Source organism: Oryctolagus cuniculus, chromosome 11 (genome assembly GCF_964237555.1).
Source record: "Oryctolagus cuniculus chromosome 11, mOryCun1.1, whole genome shotgun sequence".
Classification (NCBI taxonomy): domain Eukaryota; kingdom Metazoa; phylum Chordata; class Mammalia; order Lagomorpha; family Leporidae; genus Oryctolagus; species Oryctolagus cuniculus.
The window spans coordinates 27,176,818-27,197,878 of NC_091442.1; the positions used below are offsets into that span (position 1 = coordinate 27,176,818).

Sequence of the window (21,061 nt, forward strand, 5' to 3'; positions counted from 1 at the left end):
TGTATTTACCAAATGCCTTGCCTGTCCTTTAGGTCCTCTACCAACTTATCACCTTCTTTATTTTATTAACTTTATTTTACCTTAATACAGACAACTTAGGCTAATCAAATGTCTTACTATCCAACTGATACAATTTAGTTTTGTGTCTCCTATAAAAATTCAAAATACTGGGAAGAAATATTCTTAGTAGACCAATAGACCTAGGTTTGAACCAGAACCTTATCTGTTGACTTGCTGTAGGTCATTGGGCAGATTGCATGACCTCTGAGTCTTACTGTTCTATCTGTAAAGCTGGAATACTACTAGCAACATCTTAGGGTTTTTTTCCCTTATTCCCACTAAAATTCTGTCCACCAACATGGTTTTTCTCTCTTTCAAATATTACCTCAAACCTAATGTCCTTTAGGAAATGTTTAATATTAACCCACCCTATTCTGGACTATATTAGAAGATTAAAGACAATAATTACTTGTTTTGTGATGCTCAATGCTCAGAATACATTGTCTGTAAATGTTTTATTGCCTGTGCTTCTGGGGTCTTTTCTAAGAAGTCTTTGCCTATGCCAAATGTTATTCTCTGATTGGTGAAGCTTATTTTTCCTTTGAGAGCTATCAAGTCATATGTGAATGATGGAAGCATGTTCTTAGCTCCTTTTGGAAAAGTGGCTAAATCTTTTCTATCAAGGATGATAAAGTTTGCTTTTTCCAACTCTTCTAGAAGATGTGGGTCTATAGAAGAATTTTCAGTATGAGTTACACCTCATGATTTTCTTACTATCTAATGCTGAGATGAGTTATTAGAGGGAGGTCAAAGAAGAACAGCCTCTGACCTTGGGGGTTTCAGACTTCAGACCTAGAGAGTCAAATTCACACGAGGGAAACAATATGCAGGACCTGACTTGTGGTCCCATGGAACTTTCAGTAGTGGTGGTAACTATTAGAATTCAGGCTTTAGAGTCAGAGAGAGTTGTCATTTATAAGGCTGTGACAGTGTTGAAGTTACAAAACTTCATTGTGGATGTATTTCCTCATCTGGAAATGAGGGCTACAATAACATCTTCTATTATGTAATAAAATATACATAATAAGTACTCAGCTAATGTTAGCTGACTGGATTTGTGAATGAATGCTGTAAGCCCATTCTTTAATATTTTTCCTAACTTTTCATTTCCTAAGAATGCAGATAGGCTCCTTATATTCCAACTTTCCATTATGGATAAAAAAATAGTACAAGTAATTGTCCTTGAATTAATAGTCAAGCAGAACTTGATCTACCTAAAGTAAGAAATCATCCCACTGCCATAGCAATTCTATCTTCTAGGAAATCATTAAACCATATCACAACTATAAACTAGCTAATGTTTTATAATTTTTTTCTGTTGTATTGGGAAGAGTATTAGACTAGAAATCTTAGTCTAATAATTAACTGAGTGACTTTAGTTAAATAATTCACATACGTTTTCAGCTTTTCCTTTCCTTATCCATAAAATGAGGGAATGTTGCACCAGATAATATGTGAATTTCCTTTAAAATATTCTGTGTTCCTATGACTAACAGTGTTAATGATGTGCATTTACTTAGGTGATGAACCTGAAATTCTCAGAAGACATAGTTTCTTTGATGACAACATATTACTGAATTGCAGCGGCCCTGTAGCTGAGCATAGTTCTGGAAGCCCCACTGGAGAAAAATCTCTGTTCTATGACAGTGGAGATGCATTCGGAGATGAAGGAGCTGCGGGAGAAATGATTGGTATGCTGTCTGTCATACAGAAATAAATATTTATGACAATCATTACTACTGTGTATTAGTAACTTTCTAACAGTGTACTAAACTTTCAGATATGTTCTGTGTCATGTAGGTCAACACATTTTTTAACATAAGCTTTCAAAGTGTATGGTATATTTGATTAGGCCTAAGTACACAGCCAGCTGTTTAAACACATTTTCCCTAGAGATTGGGAAATACTGCCTGTTTCTATTTTTATAAGTCCCTAATTCGTGGAGGAGAAATAGTGAAATTAATATATTTCTCATAAAATATACTGGATAATACTGGGGGAAAACATTGTTTTCTTTAACATAATTGTGGGACAAGGATAGCCAGCATTGTGGCACAGCAAGTAAGTGTCTGTGGCACCAGCATCCCATATAGCTCTTCCTTTCAAATAAATTAATGAATATTAAAAAAAAATATGGGACGGTGATTCCACAATTTTCCAGCATTTTATATTGTTGTTTTATATTTATATTATGATATTATTCTAAAACAATTCTAAAAATAAGGTAGACAAAAACTGGGAAATCCAAATTCATGTATTTTAAAGACTGTTTATTGACTATTCATATTGGTCTTTAAAAAATTATCTGACTCACATTAAAAGTCTGTAATCCTTTCACAATGTTGCGTAATGTTAATAAATGGTTAGTGAACAAATGATAGAATGAAATCTGTGTGACAAAAAGATTTATTACGTTTTTCAAGATAATCTGTTGCAAGATGATGAGAATATCCTGTTAGAAGACACGCACTTGAGCAGAGAAATTACCCTGCCTCCTGAACCTCCCAATACTGTAATGGGTATGTTGAAATTTTTCTTTGTGCACAAAGGGAACAGATACTGATGTTCAAATTAAGTAGTACCAGAACTTCTGAGTTCAAATAGCAGTATAATATAGTGAAAGATAATAAGGAACATTGTCCCTGAAATGTTTTTAGTCTGACTCTCTGCAATACATAATAGGAAATTGGGTTCTGAGAGGTATAATGAAGGACATTTAAGCAGGAGTGGGTTCAGTATGAGAGCACATTTAAGTACTCAGCCAAAACACTGCTTTTGAATCATTAAAATATATGCTACATGGTAAGAAAAAATATTAATTAGTATGCTTTCACAATCTTCATACAATGTGAGACAGTACAAATGTGGGGTTATATTTTCCCTACTTAAAATTGATAATGAGACTACCTCAGATGATTTGAAGTCTTTTGGCCTGATTTTTCTTAAAAGTATAATTGCCCCATTTTGTTTCTTTATAACTTTTATTGTTATATTTGGTTTATTACTCAATAGTATAAATTAAAAATATGAGAATTAGGCAATAAAAACATTAGATATGATTTGTATGATTCATCTGATGAGTGATTTAACAGAATACAAAATTTTTATGTCAGTATTTATTGCAGTTGTTACCACTGGTTTTAATTCCACTGTGACTATATAGCCCAGTCTTAGATGTTGCATATGCAAAGGGGGATGACAATACTGACGCACCTGAATATTGTGAGTCCCAGACCTTAAATCTTTTTATCTCTGTTGAATATATGAGTCAAAGAAACAGATGCAATATGAATCTTCAGTTAGTTCATCTTTTACTTTTCCATATAGTCCTCTAGCTTGTAACGTAACCATGTTTTTTTTTTTAATAATTACTTTGTTGGTGATGTTGCTTAATAAAACCAGATGATACAGAGCAAGTATGTCTACCTGAAAATGAAAAAGTGAATGAATCAATATGGTTATCAAATGAAGAGGAAAGATTTACCCTTGATCCAATCAATGTTTCAGGTCAGAGGCATTCATGAATGTTTTTATTTTATTTTTGATACACTACTAATTTATTTGGAGATATTTGAATAATTTATGAAATACTATAAGAGGCAGTCAATCTGGTAATAGAATTTATATTATGATAGGATAATAGTGTGAATAAAATTTGAGATGATTCTTTCATTATATTCAGTCCTGTTCAAACCATGTATCTAGTTTTAGAAACTAGAAAAAAAATAAAACTGTTTTCACTTTAAGAAGTTATTGAGCCATTAGTTGATGTTAGGTGCAGGAATGTGAAAGAACAGTTCTTGCTTTCAGGAAATTTACAGTCTAATCAAGAAGGTAAACATTCAAGTGAAAATAATAGAAGGCAAAATAAAAAGGATCAGAAGAGACATTATGCCCTCTGACATTGTACCTCAAGCATGTTTTTAGGAATAAACAATAAGAATGGATTTTAAAATTAACTAGGTCCTTTAGGAACGTCCTAGTTTTAAGTAGTATAATTTATATGAGTTTCAGTTTACAGACTCAAGCATGCAGGGAATGAAATATTTTGAATTTTTTTCTTTATGGAATTAACTCCGAGCCTCTATCTCACTGGGTTGACAGGGAATTCAGTCTGCATAATTCCCTCATTCACCCTGAGCTGTGTGGCACCAAAGTTCACAGGAAGGGTGAGGGAAGTGGAAAGGAACACAGCAGTTTGTGGTGCCCGCTGTCCCAGGCTGCAGAGCCTCTGTGATCATCACATAGCCAGCCCTTCTGGAATCTTGTCACATTCCTAGGATTTTACTGATGCAGATCAGCAAACAGGTCCCTGTTCCTTCTGGTTCCATCTGATCTCAAATCTTCACAAATTCCAAAAAACCTGACCTCTGTCCCCCTTTGCAGCTTTACTAAAGAAAGGCTTCTACTTTCTGCCTGCTAAAATTCTTTAAAGGAACGAAATCCCATGGACTTAGCTGCTGGGTGGGGAAAATACACTTGATAAATAAAACTTACTATATTAGAAAGTTATCCTCAAGAAACATAAGAAATACAAAGAAAGTTATCCTAGGCATTTTAAGAAATCTCCTGATTGGGTAACTTTTTTCTCAAGAGAGACTCTGCTCCACATTTTCTCATTTGCCAACTTAGCAGGTCAATAGAGTTCCTCCTAAGCACTTTTTTTTTTTTTTTTTTTTTTTTTTGACAGGCTGAGTGGACAGTGAGAGAGAGAGAGACAGAGAGAAAGGTCTTCCTTTGCCGTTGGTTCACCCTCCAATAGCCGCCACAGCCGGCGCACCGCACTGATCCGAAGGCAGGAGCCAGGTGCTTCTCCTGGTCTCCCATGCGGGTGCAGGGCTCAAGAGAGTTGGACTGGAAGGGGAGCAACCAGGACAGAATCCAGTGCCCTGACCGGGACTAGAACCCGGTGTGCCGGCGCCACGGGCAGAGGATTAGCCTAGTGAGCTACGGCGCCGGCCCCTCCTAAGCACTTTTGAGTAACACTCATAAAATAGATTAGTTATTGACTGCTCAAGTATTCTAGGTATAAACAAAATTCATAAAACAAAAAGAAAAAGGATTTTCTTCCCAATGCAACTCTGTAGTTTGTATTGTGGTAGACATTTCTTGGATGTGCATGCAGTGCCTAGAATATTTTGAGGAGTTGTAGAACCAATCACATTTATGTCTATTTCTCACATTTAGATATTGCTGAGAAAAGGAAAGGCAAAAAGAGGAGATTGCTGATAGATCCTGTCAAGGAGATCAGCAGCAAAAGTATGCATAAACAGCTTACTTCCTTTGTGGATACGCTCATGGTTTTGGAACTTGCACCTCCTACCCAAAGATTAATGATGTGGAAGAAGAGGGGAGGAGTGGACACACTTCTGTCAACTGCTGCCCAGGATTTGATTCATACTGAACTGAAAATGGTAACAGTTTCCATCCTTCTGCATGAGTGTGGTGTTTGGTTATAAATAAATAAATACATATTTACATATATACACATATATTTACATATATTTAAACTTGGGAAAAATAGTTTCTCATTTTTAATTAAATTCCTGGATATGCATATTGGATTATAGTTTTTACTTTTCAGCATTTGTGCTTGCCTTATTTTATTCAATTACTTGAATTCTTTTATTAGAAACCAAGAAACAAAATGTATATATTTTTCCAGTTGTTCACAAGGTGCTTTTTGTCTTCTGATTTGAAACTTGGGAGAAAATTGATGCAGAAAGAGTCAGTAAGGAAAGAAGTAGGAAGCCAAAAGATAGTAGGTAAGACTTCCTAATCTCTTGATATTGAGGGGAAGGTTGTGGAAACAAAAATTTTATTTTACATTTCAAAATGAAGATGGGAGTTCATTCTTTCCAGGGTTGGGGAACATCCAGCCCATAGAATCATTTGGTCTGGCCCTATCAAGGCAACTAAAGGCATGACTCAAAATTCAATAAATTCATAGCAGGATAATTTTTAAGTTGACAATTTTGTATGGCCCACGAATGATGTTATCAATATCCAGTTGAATCTTGGCAGAAGTTTCCTCACCCCTATTCGAGTATAATGCTATCTCTAGAAAGATATTTGAACTGAAAAGAAATTATTACTTCAGTATTACATGTTTCTACTTTTCAGATTAGTTTTTGTCCTAGAGATTTCATTTTAAAAATTTTATATACATGAATCATTCTTGTTCTCTTTCCCACCTACTCTTTCTCCAAAGGCAGCACTCATAAATTCTCAAAAAAAGGAAATTTTTGTATCAAGCAAGCTAATGTCTCATTTTAAAACACCTAGCATGAAAAATACCAGAGGAATAAGAACATCACTTATACAATACAGTTAACCCCAGCCATCCACGTCATTCTCATGAGACCTGCCACCTCCATACCAAGCGCCTGTGTCTGGCAGAGCCGGCGTGAGACCAAGAGACAACATTCCCTGCCGCCCGGATAATCAAGAGTTTTGGCCGGACCTCTGAGCATACACCGAGAGAGGGAGAGCGGAGCCAGACTAAAAGCACAGACTATGGCGCTGAAACGGATTAATAAGGAACTTAGTGATTTGGCCCGTGACCCTCCAGCACAATGTTCTGCAGGTCCAGTTGGGGATGATATGTTTCACTGGCAAGCCGCAATTATGGGACCTAATGACAGCCCATATCAAGGCGGTGTATTCTTTTTGACAGTTCATTTTCCTACAGACTATCCCTTCAAACCACCTAAGGCTGCATTTACAACAAGAGTTTATCATCCAAATATTAACAGTAATGGCAGCATTTGTCTCGATATTCTGAGATCACAGTGGTCTCTTGCTTTAAGTATTTCTAAAGTTCTTTTATCCATTTGTTCACTGCTATGTGATCCAAACCCAGATGACCCGCTAGTGCCAGAGATTGCACGGATCTATAAAACAGACAGAGATAAGTACAACAGAATATCTTAGGAATACACTTAGAAGTATGCCATGTGATGCTACCTTAAAGTCAGAATAACCTGCATTATAGCTGGAATAAACTTTAAATTACTGTTCCTTTTTTGATTTTCTTATCCAGCTGCTCCCCTATCAGACCTCATCTTTTTTAATTTTATTTTTTGTTTACCTCCCTCCATTCATTCACATGCTCATCTGAGAAGACTTAAGTTCTTCCAGCTTTGGACAATAACTGCTTTTAGAAACTGTAAAGTAGTTACAAGAAAACAGTTGCCCAAGGTTCAGAATTTTTTTTTAAAAATGGAGCATGTGTATTATGTGGCCAATGTCTTCACTCTAACTTGGTTATGAGACTAAAACCATTCCTCACTGCTCTAACATACTGAAGAAATCATCTGAGAGGGAGGGAGATGGATGCTCAGTTGTCACATCAAAGGAAGCAGCATTATTCTAGCAGCATCCATTCTTGTTTAAACCTTCCACTGTTAGAGATTTGAGGTTACATGATATACTTTATGCTCATAACTGAGGTGGCTGGAGAATTGGTATTGAATTTATAGCATCAGCAGAACAGAAAATGTGATGTATTTTATGCATGTCAGTAAAGGAATGACCTGTTCTTGTTCTACAGAGAATGGAAATTGAAAGTCAAACACCCTTTGTATTCCAAAATAGGGTCTCAATCATTTTGTAATTTTCATTTAAATTGTTAGGAGGCTTGGAGCTATTAGTTAATCTATCTTTCAATATACTGTTTAATATAGCACTGAATAAATGATGCAAGTTGTCAATGGATGAGTGATCAACTAATAGCTCTGTTAGTAATTGATTTATTTTTCTTCAATAAAGTTGCATAAACCAATGAAAAAAAATACAGTTAACCTGAGACAGAGGTATCTCCATCTACCCAGAGGACACATGGAGTATTAATAATCATTGATCATTACTGTGACAATCATAAAGTAATAATAAAACTGACATGTAGTTAGTGGGCTTTCGCTTCTTGATCAGCTTCCTGAAGACATTAAAATCAACTGAACAATAATACCAAGATGGGCTGGAACTAAGCATTTTGTCTTGATAGTGAAATGTGTGAGAGTGGGTGTGGAGGAGAAGACAGTTGGCAGAGGATGGGAAGTGGAGGTGAAAAAGAGACAGAAGACCAAAAGTGAAGATGAATATGTGAGACTTGGGGAGCTTTAAGAAAGTTTGTGCACCCTTTGCTTAAATTCTTGGATTCCAACTTGTCTGTCAAACACCCTGTTTTTCTAATAACCATATCCCAGTTCAAGTTTGAAAGATATTTTGGTGAAATCTTCTTTGCTTCTTTGATAATTCAGAGACCTCCATGATGGAAGACCCAGATTCCCAGCCAGAGTTACGTCAATCCCGAACTTGGAAGGATGTGATTAATGGATCTAAGTGTAGCTTTCATGAGGATATCAGTAAAAATATGAACTCTGAGGTGAGTTAACAGGAGAAAATCATAAAATTATTTTTTCTGACACATTTAGTATTGTGAATATTGGGACTCCAGTATATATTTTGTATTTATAATTCATATTTCATCTTCTGTTCTATAATTTCTTTAGTAAGCAGAGCACAATGGGATAAAGCATGATATTATTCTATATAACAATATTCTCTAGAATTTGGTGATAGTAAATCATGACATAAGGTGGGATCATACTAAAACAGTATTTCACATCATGCATTAAATGAACAATTATCCATACCTGAGTCCAGTTATATACTGAGAAACCTACTAGGCCCCTTATTCAATATGACATGGAATCTTTCAGGGCTTTAACCAATAAACCTCTGTTTTGTTTCTCATAAATTTATCCTCCTTAACTCTAAGAATAATATGGTTTAGACCCACCAATTACTTCGGCCTTGAATCTGAAAGACTATCCAAGGACCAGTGACCAAAACAAAATTTTTTAAAAAATTTTATTTGAAGGCATAATTTTTACTTAAAAAATATAACTATTTGAAAACAGAGTTGGAAACAATCTGCTTCAAAATATTTTTTTCAGTTGTCACATTATTACATTCAAGTGTAAATATTATAGCTGTACCATAAAAATGAACCACTGCTTTTCTGGTCTATTACATCATTATTGTATTTGGGTAATCACTCTGGGAATTCAAAGCTAACGCACACTGAAACTGAATGCCCTTGGAAAAAAAGACAATTTCACAGAATGTGTTTTATTAAATATTTGATAATATGCTAGGTATTGAACTATTTGGATGCATGTACTATTCTCTTCCTTACTTGGGTTTGAACATTTCTTAGAGTATACCTACTGAAAATTATAACTATACAAACTTATCTAGCTTCTGGTTCATTGGAAGAGAACTATTACTGCAATTATTGTAGATTCATTAACAAAATATATTTTTCCCATGTGCTTAAGTAGCAAGAGATGGATATACCTGTTCTCTTGAATCTTTACTCCTGTACCCTATGGTGTACTTTAACCTTCAAATGCATTCATATTTTGCTTTCAAACGTGGTGAACAAATGTGAAATATTGTCAAATTTGGGGGTACCCATAAGTTTGAAGAGACAGAAAATATTGATTCTGAATAATCATTTTATAATCTTCATGAAATAATTCTATATACAGTAACTGCAAAATTGAAAGTAAAATATACACTATTCATAGAAACTAAAAGAGAAAAATCATAAGGTTCTATAATTAATGTTTATTAAAGAATAAGATATCACTTATCATATTACCACACTTTTTAAAAGCTGAAGTGAAAAATCAAACTATTTTAGAAGAAGCTCTTAAGATCAAGAATAAGGGCTGGTGCTGTGGCCTAGTAGGTAAAGCCAGAGCCTAGGACACTGGCATCCCAAATGGGCAGCAGTTTGAGACCTGGCTGCTCCATTTCTGATCCAGCTCCTTTCTAATGGCCTGGAAAAGCAGTGGAAGATGGCCCAAGTCCCAAGTTCTTGGGCCCCTGCACCACGTGGGAGACTCAGAGGAAGCTCTAGCTCCTGGCTTCAGCTTGTCCCAGCCTTGGCTGCTGTGGCCATTTTGGGGGTGAATCAGCAGATGGAAGATTCTCTCTCTCTCTCTTTCTGTAAATATGTGTTTCAAATAAATAAATAAATTTTCAAAAGATGCTCTATAGAAAAAAGATCAGGGATAACAGCTGGGGAATGAAGCTTAGAGAAAGATTGAAGAAGAAAAGGGATGATGGCTTTTACAGCAACGTAAAGGGGCAGAAATTATGGGGAATGGAGTATTTCTGGCTTTCTCTTTTTCCATTTTCTTTTATGTCTTCCCATCTATAGAGCCTAGTTTTTTCTTCCCTTTTGCTGGTGACAGCTCCGGCAGTGGTAGCAAGAATGCTGTCATGGTCCTGTGTACAGATATTAATATCCCTTCCCTCATTCTCACTCCCTCTGCTTACCCATTGCAGAGCTTTTCCCTCTGCCACCTGCTGCTGGCATGAGACTAGAGGCAGGGAGCTGGGGCTAGATAAAATGCTTCAAAGGAAAGCAGTCTCAGCAGCACAGTGTTGGAGACTTGCTACAAGGCCTGCTGTGGAGAGAGCAGGAAGGAAAACAGTGGGAAGCAAGGAGGGACAGGCTTGCAAGTTCCTCATTTGTGGGAGCATATGTAAAACAGGAAAATTTAAGTCAGGGACTGCCTATTGGGATATTTCCAAAATAATCTTAGAACATGTGGTATAATTTTAATAATTTTAAGTAGCTTGAGAATTCAATTAGCAAAATTGGATTACCTCTGATAACCACTAGCAAAATTACTTATCTTCCTTCTAATTTGCTTTAACAGGATATTGTTGAAATGGTTTCGTCAACTGCTGAAGAATCATCTTTGATGAATGCTTTCACGGCACAGGAAATTGAAAATTGTCCGGTTGAATTGGTAAATATATGTGTAGTCTTGGGAATGTTCTTAAAAAAACTTTGTTCCTAAATAAGGTCTTATAGACCTACAAAGTGGTTTTTAGAGTTGTTGTGTGACATTTTAAATTTATCATTTAAATTGTGATCACAGTAAAGATGTTTAACAAAGCATACAGAATTGCCACTTTTTCTTTCCTTCTTTCTTTGGAAACAATTTTAAAAGACAATGTTGAATTTTATGTTCATCAAAGGTAATGAAAGGTTTTAAAATGTTGTGAATCACTGTTTTAATTTACTCTTAAAACATCTCTAGAGGGCCAACGCCGCGGCTCAATAGGCTAATCCTCCGCTGCGGCGACGGCACCCCGGGTTCTAGTCCTGGTTGGGGTGCCAGATTCTGTCCCAGTTACTCCTCTTCCAGTCCAGCTCTCTGCTGTGGCCCGGGAGGGCAGTGGAGGATGGCCCAAGTCCTTGGGCCCTGCACCCACATGGGAGACCAGGAGGAGCACCTGGCTCCTGCCTTCGGATCAGCGTGGTGCGCCGGCTGCAGCAGCCATTGGAGGGTGAACCAACAGTAAAGGAAGACCTTTCTCTCTGTCTGTCTCTCTCTCTCACTGTCCACTCTGCCTGTCAAAAAATAAAAATAAAAATAAAAATAAAAAATCTCTAGAGAAACATAGGTTTAGGGTATTTGAAATTCTATTTTATTTCATTTACAAAAAAAAAAGTATGGGCACTTTTTATGACATTTTTCTCAAAGCCTATATATGTATAAGACATCTGGAAACCAGAAAAAGAAAACGGTCTACTCAGCAGGCCAAAAAATGGATAGTAAAAATCAGAAGTAAAATCTGGATCACCTGACTACCTCTGTGTTACTACCTTATTTCTCTGGTCCTTGGCCCAGAGTACAGAAGGCATTTTTTGGATTGTAAGGAATTTTAGTATAACTTTTTCAGTAACTAATATCAAAACATCTCTTAATGCCTGGTGTCAATTTGATTTTAAATAAATTATTTTTATAATGAGTTCCAAGACTATTCAATTATTTTTTCAGACATAGAAAACATGCCAAATTTTCTGGATAATCTAGGACAGAATAAAGAATTTGAACTTTCTACTTGAAACATCCAAGCCACTGAGCCAGAGGCAGATTGATTCATTTTCACCATTCTCTTTGCTTCCGTAGATACAGATTGTTTTCATACATGGTCAAGCAAACAACACAGTACAAGTTCAGCTGTTTTAGTAATCCACTGGGCTTTCCACACAATAGATTCACTTGTACAGTTTCCAGATAGATCAAGTGAACAGGCTTTAGCAATAGGCAGAGACTATTTCTTCTGAGCTTTGTTCTGGTTTAGTTGTATGGTATTGCTGAAGTCTCATGGATTGTTTTTTTAATATTTATTCATTTATTTGAAAACCAGAGTTACAGAGAAGGAGAACCAGAAGCAGAAAGAGAGAGAGAGAGAGAGAGAGAGACAGAGACAGAGAAAGAGAATCTTCCATCTGCTGGTTCACTCTTCAAATGGTCACTAAGGCTGGGGCTGGGCCAGGCCAAAGCAAGGAATCAGAAGCCCACCCCCACACACCTTCCACCCTGTGTCTCCCACATGGATGCAGGGGCCCCAGTGCTTGGGTCATCTTCTGCTGCCTTCCCAGGCACGTTAGCAGGGAGCAGGATTGGAAACGGAGCAGTGGGGACTGGAAGCAGTGCCCATATGGAATGCCAACACTGCAGGTGAAGGCTTAACCCTCTATGCCACAGCACTTGCCTCATCTCATGGACCTTTAACAAAGAGGTTTTTACATTTCAAAAATATCATTTGTGTATTTAATAATAAAATAAACATTTTTGTAAGTGGGTAAACCCATTTATCCAAGTTCAGACCAGAAATGGATAAACATACTGTAGCTGGAGGGATTTGAAGAACTCTTCTCAATAACTGAATATGTTTTCAAATCAGCTGCTTTTGGACATAAGATACAACATATGCAAGATCAGGAAGCAGGTATAGCTGGTGGGAATGGGAATCCAGCAGTTCCTGGACAGATCAGAATCCCTTAGCCTCAAATGATTTTAAATGCCATTGAGAATCTTCTGGAGCTTTCTGAACTCATCTTGGTTTCCATGAAATTGAAAGCACTTGTAGGAAGTGTGTGGGCTCCAGAACTATCCGTGTGGGCCAGAAAAACAGTGGGCATGTGATAAGGGTGGCAGATATGCTGTTAGGCTGCATGGCAGAGCTAGCCTAGAAAAAATGATAAAGTAGGTCAGACTTGCGTCACTCTCCTTTCCCCAACCCTTTGTAGGCCTGCTCTTTTATCAGATTCATCAACACCTTTCCTATGTCCAGTTTCTGTTCTCAGCTAATAAGGTATTAGGTGGTAAGGAACTAGAGTTCTTGCAAAGGGGTTTCAGCTTTACACTTTCAAAATATTGAGGTATTTCTGAAAAGTAAAACTTTAAAGACAAGAGAATGAATCTTTTGAGATAACATGACAGGCTCTTTTTCTGAAAGGTTTCTAACACAATTCTCTAAACACCAGTTATTTTTAGAGCTTCTATATCACCAGGAAAGTTCAGATACAGGGGTTGATGAAGCAATTTTTCTATAGCTTTATACTTGCTCCTGTCAGCTGAGTTTAGACTCACCAGAAGTAGGATAGTCCTAGCTGCAAGAGGCTGTCTTTGCCAACTTTACTTTCCATAGTACTAAGGGCACAATGCCCTGGGACGCATTACCAATAGAGACTGCAGAATCTTCTACTTTGGAGTCCTTTCTTAGAAGACCACCTGGGAGTATAGGTATAATCCTGCAAAAGTTAATCTATGTTAGTCTTATTTTTTCATTTATCAGGCTATGAGCACTTTATTTTACAGGACCCAGCATTATAGTCAATTTTCTTATAACATTTAACACTATGCTTGGCAAATAGTAAGCATTCAGTAAATTTTACTTAAATATTTTGTCAACCATTCAAACAGGACTCTTCAGGGAATGAACAAAGTGTTGATACAGAGAGATGGAATCGAAGAATGCTTCAGATGTTAAATAGTTTACGGGTAAGGCAGAGGGTTTGTTAACCATATTTTTATTACAAATAAATAAAATGTTGAGTTCAATCATCTAAATATTTATGAAAACAAAACTATTTGTCTTATGTTTTGTGAGCCAAATTTCTCTAGACTGAGATGATTTTGAATTATATACCCAGGACTAAATATAGGAGTTTAGTTTTGTTGTGTGTATATTCAAATCAACTTTTAACCAATGCTTATATGCCTAGACATCTATTCTCAGGCCTATTCTTAATTTTTTTAGGAAGCTATCAACTAATTCTAATTATTGAATTAAGCTTTTAACAGTTTGAGTGGTGACTTGGGTAGTTTTAAATTTTATGTTTTATCAAAATAATGCATGTTTATAATTTTAAAAATTTAGATAATACTGTGCTATAAAACTTAGTCTTACCTTTTCTTATCCATAAATCTTGCTCTCAGAAGCAACTGAATTAAACTCTTCTTTTAGTCATTCTTCTAATTGGCATGTATTTACTACTCATTCTTGATATGTCAGCTTTTTATCTAGTGACTTCTTTTGACAGAGAATGAAAATTTATATTCCCCACTCCAGTATACTTTCAGCTTAGTATTCAGTGTTTACAATGTTATAATTGTGACATTTAAGATGAAGATTGAGGGTAACGGGAAGTCAAAATATCAGCGGCTCAAAGACACAGGAGTTTATTTCTCTCTCAGGGATAAATCCAATCCAGAATGGCAGCTATGGTTACGGAGTTGTCAGGGACTCAGGTGCCTTTTGTCTTTTTTCCCCTCATTTTCAAGATCAGGAATGGCAGACTCCCTACCATATGTGTATTTGAATCAACAACAAAGTTTCCATTAAGGATCCAACCCAGAAATTGTGTCACTTTGTTGCATCTACTCATCAGCTAAAATAGAATATTACAAAAACCAGTAACAGTCACACATGAATTTTATTGAGAAGAGAAGCAAGGCAACCGGTTGGGACCAACACTCCTTACCAGAGTGTGTCCAACAGCAAGATACACAGCTTTTTATAGTATTCTGTCCACTAGGGGTCACAATTTCAAACCTCTGGTATGCAGTGAACAATAAAAAGCTCAGAATATGGTTGTAAGATAACAGCTAACAATACCAAACCCAGGAACAATAACAAACCCAAGATATGGTTGTAAGAAAACAGGTACAGGGCCCAATTCTGTCAACTTAGGCAGAACACTTGGGTTGGTCTTTTCTCATTTCCTTGGAATTTGAGCCCACATAGTTTCACAAGATATACCCTTAGCTGTTAGCAAGCAAAGCTAATACAGAAGCAAGAAATCTGCAATTAGCTTTTAGCCACACTCACTCCATTTTGATTTTGACTCTACAACTTTTCACATTTCATTGACCAGCATTTACTTAGTCACAATGACAAATCTAGTTGGGAAAGTCCTTATATGATGGCCGTAGGTCCCACTAAAAATTCCACTACCATGCAAGAAGGGGAGAGTAGATGTTAAAGGACACTGGCTGTCACTACAGACTATCAAAAAATTAGTTCATGTTGAAGCTTCATAGTGCTTCATGGTTACCTTGCTTGTCAACTTTATTATTGCAGCTTAAGTCATTACCTCATTTTTTTTTCATTTGCTTAATGTTAGTGTATGTATATATATATATATATATATATATATATATATATATACACACACACACACCTACCCTTAGTTAGTTTTCCGAACTCTGACAATATAATAAAACCCCTTTGGTGTGGTAAATATGTCCACTGATCCATCAGTTCCATTTTTCTCTTGATGAACCCCTCCTGGAGAACATCACCCTCTTGTTCCAATTCAAATTGTTCTGGGGGGCTAAACCACAGTTTTTGTGCTGGGACCTGCCTTTGTTGTAAACATGAGAATCTCTGTCTTTCTTGTATTGGTTCCTCTGTTTGTTGATGCTTTGGTCTTCCTTCATCTTTTCTTTTTTTTTTTTTTTTTTTTTTTTTGGTGGTTAATGGCTTCTCCAGATTTCCTGAAATGGAGTGCATAGGGGATAAAGATTAGCAAATAAGCCAAGGAACGTCTTTATTTTACCCTTGATTTGATAAGCTGTCTCTCGACATAGGTTGAAAATGGTTTCTCTTGGCTGTTGAAGGCTTCATAACATTTCTAGGACTCTTGTGTTATTGAAAGCTCGGATGCTGCCTTGGTTCACGATCCTTTGTAGGTGACCTTTATTCTCCCTGTAAGCTTTAGATCGTCTCTTTATCCTTCATGCTCTGAAATTCTGTGATGGTGTACTTTGGATTTTTTTATTCCCTTCACTTACTGAGCTGAATGTGTAGTGGTTTTTTTAATTCAGAAATGTCATTTTATTAAGTTCTGGGAAATTTTTGGACTTCCTCCCTGCTTACCTGTTCTCTCTTTGGAGAGGGCCTGTAGGTCAGATATTGAGTGTCCTGAATTGCTTCTTTAATTTTTTTAAAAGATTTATTCACTTATTTATTTGAAAGGTAGAGTTACAGAGAGAGAGAGAGACAGACAGAGAATGAGATCTTCCATCCCCTGCTTTACTCCTCAAATGGCTGCAACAGTTGGAACTGGGAAAATCCAATGCCAGGAGCTGGGAGCTTCTTCCAGATCTCCCACGTGGGTGTAGGGGACCAAGCACTTGGGCCATCCTCTGCTGCTTTCCCGGGCAGCTGAGCAGGTAGCTGGATCAGAAGTGGAGCAGCTGGGACACAAACCAGTTCCCACATGGGATGTTGGCACTGTAGGTGGTGGCTTTACCCACTATGCCACAGCGCTGGCCCCTATTTTAATACTTATATATAATTATTTATTTTGTTAGGTTTTTAAAAAGCAGCTTTATTGAGGTATGATTAATATACAATAAATGCTATATAAAGTATATAAACTTAACAATTAGGTTAAGTTTTGACAAATGCATACCCGGTGGAACTATCACATTCAACATGGTGAACAAATCTAAAACCCAGAAGGTTCCCTGTGCCATTTGACAAGCCTTTGACATGTTCCTTCCACTACTTCCACCAACCCCAGGGGATCACTCTCTGCCTTCCTGCACCAGCAATCTTATCATTGTTAGGAGGTTATCATTTTCTTCTGTTCCCTTCCTTCTTTCCTTGATTTTTTTTTTGTTTGCTGTACAATGTTAGACATTTTACTCAAATGTCTAGTGGACCCTTGGTTATAGTATTTTTACTTAAGAGTGGGATGCCAAAAATAAAGGATTATATATGCATGATTGGGGCTGATAGACTTCTGGTCATTGGGTGGTGTTCCTCCCCACCCCCCCACCTATTTCCAGATGTGTTACCAAAAAGTTTTTATCCTTAGAATGGTCAATTTTCTCAGAGGAATCCGAGGGATTCCTGGGCAATTTGAACATGATACCAGTGGTTCAGGAGCCAAAAGGAGGCAGGGAAGAGGCTGCTTGTCTCATTGTTGACAGTGTGGAATTTCACTAACAGCCGTTTGTGGTAGGACACTTCTCACCATCCACAGTGCCCATGTCCCAAGTCCAGAGCCTCACTGGGTGGAATCTCCTTCTTGCCTCCTGCTGTGAATAGTTGTCTCTGGCTCTCTGAGGTGATGGAGTAGACAGAGGATCTGACTGCTCTCATGCAGACAGAGTGATACCTCCAATCCTGAACTTTCCAGAGTTCTGTATCTCAAAATCATGGGCTTTCTGTTGGCTTTCCTTTCTGCTGGATCTTAGGTTTCAGCTTTCTCAACTCAGCTATGTCCATTACATCTTCCAGTTTCTTTATCTCCTTCCTGTGTTACTTTTTATTTCTATAACTTCATTTCAGAGGGGTTTCTTAAGGGAACAAAAATAAGAACTTAGGTTGAATGTTACATTCTTGTCCCCTTATCATTCTTCAAGAGAATTCATGAAAAAGCTCTCTCTGCTGTCCCTCAGGCAAATCTGTGTCTTGTCTCAAGGAAGGGACTAAATGGAGGTGTGGCTATAGCATCTAGGAAAGATTGCTGACCCCAGAAATAAATACATAAAAGCATTCAACCTTTGGTTGAGATATGTACAATAAAGTATTTAACATTAATTTGTGCAATGTTATGGATTGACAAAAACTTCTATACAGTATTTCCAGAAATGTCTCATGACTCTCCAAGGAGATACTGCCCAGTAATCACTACACTGTTTCTAACTAAAGCACTCTGCTTCTGTAAGAATTCGATTTCAAATCCTATTTATGAAAGGAGTTAACCTCATCCAGTGCTAAGTACTCTAGCATACCTCAGTCATTTCTAGAGGGTATGCAGGTGACATATGGTGAATCCAATGTCTTTTTAATCTGTACAAAGAAACTGGGAGGAGTTTATATACTATAATCTCCTGCTACTGAAACATGTAAATGTGCTTCAACATTTACCACTGGAATTGTTTATAGTCACGCCCAAACCCCTGATAGGTTGGTCATTTTTATTGCTTTTGAAGCTTCCCAAAGTCCTGTGCATTTTTTTTCCTCCCTGCAAATCTAAACTATTCGCACTTCCCACCAAAGAAATGTATGTTAACACTGACTTTGAAAGGATGTAACATTTGTAAAACACATTATATATTTGTATAAAACTTTAGAGGTCTTTGCATGCATTTTCTCAATGAACCAAGCTTGTGTTCAATGACCTATATTGTTTCTGTAAAATTTCTAAAGAATCATTTGCATTTCTCCATCTAAAGATTTCATAATCATTTATTAAAAGTGTCAATATTTTGTTGTTCATCATACATCTACTGTCTGCTTTATTTCTGATGGTCTTGTTCTTTTTTCCTTTTTTTAAAATTATTTTCCCAGGAATACAATAAGATGGGAATGCAGTCCTTTAGTCTGATGAAGTTCTGCAGAAATAGTAACCGAAAACAAGCAGCTGCCAAATTTTATGGCTTTCTTGTCCTAAAAAAACAGCGGGCTATTGAACTGAGCCAGAGTGCTCCCTATGCAGATATTATAGCTACTGTGGGACCAATGTTCCATAAAATATGAAGGAAATCCAGAACATGCAGACTTGTGTCACCACTGGAATTTCGGTGTTGACTGGATTTAATGCAGAAGCCATCTGGAAGCCACTAAAGGTCTGATCCCCCTCAGAGACTGGCTGACCTCCTGTATCCTCCCTGTAAGGTCAGGATTATCATAGCCAGACTGAAAATCTGTATGTTTAAAGAAATAACTACAGCTAAGTAATTCTTAAACTTGGCCTGTTTATGTTGAATGTATAGCATTCATCATTTCCCTAGCTTGAATGTTGCATTTAGGGTACATTTAGGACACATATTTTAAAAACTCTATCTCTTTAAGAAACATTCAAGGATGTTTTTTCAAAAGGCTATTTTTATATTGGATTATTTACTTAAATGTTGTAGAATAAGTTAATAATGAATACTTTCTTATTGCTACAGAAGGAATACATTTATCTGATTCTAATGCATTATCACTGTGATGTAAGCTAATGCCATGGTTTGTAGTCTGATATCTTCATTAAAAATATTTTAAAATATAATATTTATCTTTGTTTTAAATTACCTGAGTGACTTTTGATCTATTTACAGGTCATTTAACTTTTTTGCTTACTAGTTCACAATTATTATAACCCAAAATTAATGTGTTAGCAAAACTAATCTGCTTCTTATCTTAAAAAAATTAGCAGACCCTTGTTCAGCATGTTATCTGCAGTTATAATTTGAGAAATATCACTAAAACAAAAAAAAGTTATTGGTGTTTACTGAGTATTTTTGACACTAAGATCATTGTTTTCCCTTAGAACAATTTCTTAGTTGAAATTTTAGTTAGGAAATGTTCATATTATTCTCTGTGAATTCCACAGTACACTGTAAACTGAAGCCTGTGGTATTCTTTATGGAATTACATGACAAACAACAAGTTCTAAATAACCTCTTTGAGGGTATTAATTTTATAATATATAATATATATTATATATAATATATAATTTTATAATTAATTTTAAAATAGCTCTAAATTTTTTCCTTTATTTTTTAAAATCACATGCAGAAAAATTGACTTCTAAGTTTTGATGCATAGTTCTATAAATTTTAACATATGAAAGACCTTCAGAAAGTTTGTAGAAATGTATATTATGAAAAAGTTATACATGATTTTCTATTTTTTACTACAAAATAAACTTCTTGTAATTCTATTTTCATAGAACTTTTTCAAGTACCCCCATATGTATATAATCCAGTTACCACCTCTGTGATCAGGAAACAAATAATAACATCACCCAATCCCCTTGTAGTCACACCCCTCCCTCTTTCTACTATCAACAACTCCTTTCCATGACGACACTTAAGTCTTTTCGTGAATGTCAGATAAATAAAATCATACAGCATGTAACTTTTTGATATTGGCTTATTTAACTCATTGTAAGGTCTTTGATATTCATCCAAGTTGTTGCATGTGTCAGTAATTTGTTCTTTTTTCATTGCTGGGTAATATTCTCTTATCTGTATATGTCACAGTTTCTTCATTTATCCATTAAAAGATATTTAAGTTGTCTCCAACGTAGAACTACGTAGAGCTACAAACATTTGTGTGCAGTTTTTGTGTGGATCTAAGTTTTCATTTCTCTAGAAGTAGGATTGCTCAGTCATGTGGCAAGTGCATGTTAACTTTATAATACATTACCAAATCATTTTCTAGATAGATATTCCAGATGGAATTCCAGGTGATTTTTTTTCCTTTAGTTGTTATTCTGAGATAATTTTAGATTCCCATTCAATTGTAAGAAATAATACAGAGAGATACTGTGTATCAATTTCTGCCAGTGGAAACAGCATACAACACTTAAGTACAGTTTCACAACCAGCAAACTGGCACTGATACAATCCACCTACCTTATTCAGATAGTTTACATGCACTCGCTTATGTGTGCATATTTGCTTCTATGCAATTTTACCACATGTGTAGCTTTCTGTGACTACCACCACAGTCAAGAAACACAGTTCCATCTCAAGGATCACTGTGCTTCCCATTGTCTGCCATCCTCTGTAGTCCCTAGCCCCTGCAAGCACTAAGCTGCTCTGTATTGCAATAATTTTTGTCATTAGTACAACTAACCTTTGTGGGTTAACCTTATATCCAGCGACCT

The 21,061-nt window shown here is 36.4% G+C and overlaps 1 protein-coding gene and 1 pseudogene across 1 annotated transcript in view; both read left to right on the top strand.

The window, feature by feature from the left end:
- RAD21L1 (RAD21 cohesin complex component like 1) overlaps positions 1 to 19,835 on the top strand; it is a 35,454-nt gene extending 15,619 nt beyond the window's left edge. Inside the window, exons 6-14 of the mRNA XM_051845161.2 lie at positions 1,581 to 1,751; positions 2,484 to 2,579; positions 3,463 to 3,567; positions 5,248 to 5,474; positions 5,726 to 5,825; positions 8,322 to 8,446; positions 10,800 to 10,892; positions 13,866 to 13,943; positions 18,751 to 19,835. Coding sequence (XP_051701121.1) covers positions 1,581 to 1,751; positions 2,484 to 2,579; positions 3,463 to 3,567; positions 5,248 to 5,474; positions 5,726 to 5,825; positions 8,322 to 8,446; positions 10,800 to 10,892; positions 13,866 to 13,943; positions 18,751 to 18,939 — 1,184 coding nt within the window. The 3' untranslated portion in view covers positions 18,940 to 19,835. The remainder of the gene's footprint in view (positions 1 to 1,580; positions 1,752 to 2,483; positions 2,580 to 3,462; positions 3,568 to 5,247; positions 5,475 to 5,725; positions 5,826 to 8,321; positions 8,447 to 10,799; positions 10,893 to 13,865; positions 13,944 to 18,750) is intronic.
- Positions 6,365 to 7,853, top strand: LOC100339717 (ubiquitin-conjugating enzyme E2 D3 pseudogene; annotated as a pseudogene).
- Positions 19,836 to 21,061: the final 1,226 nt, after the last annotated feature.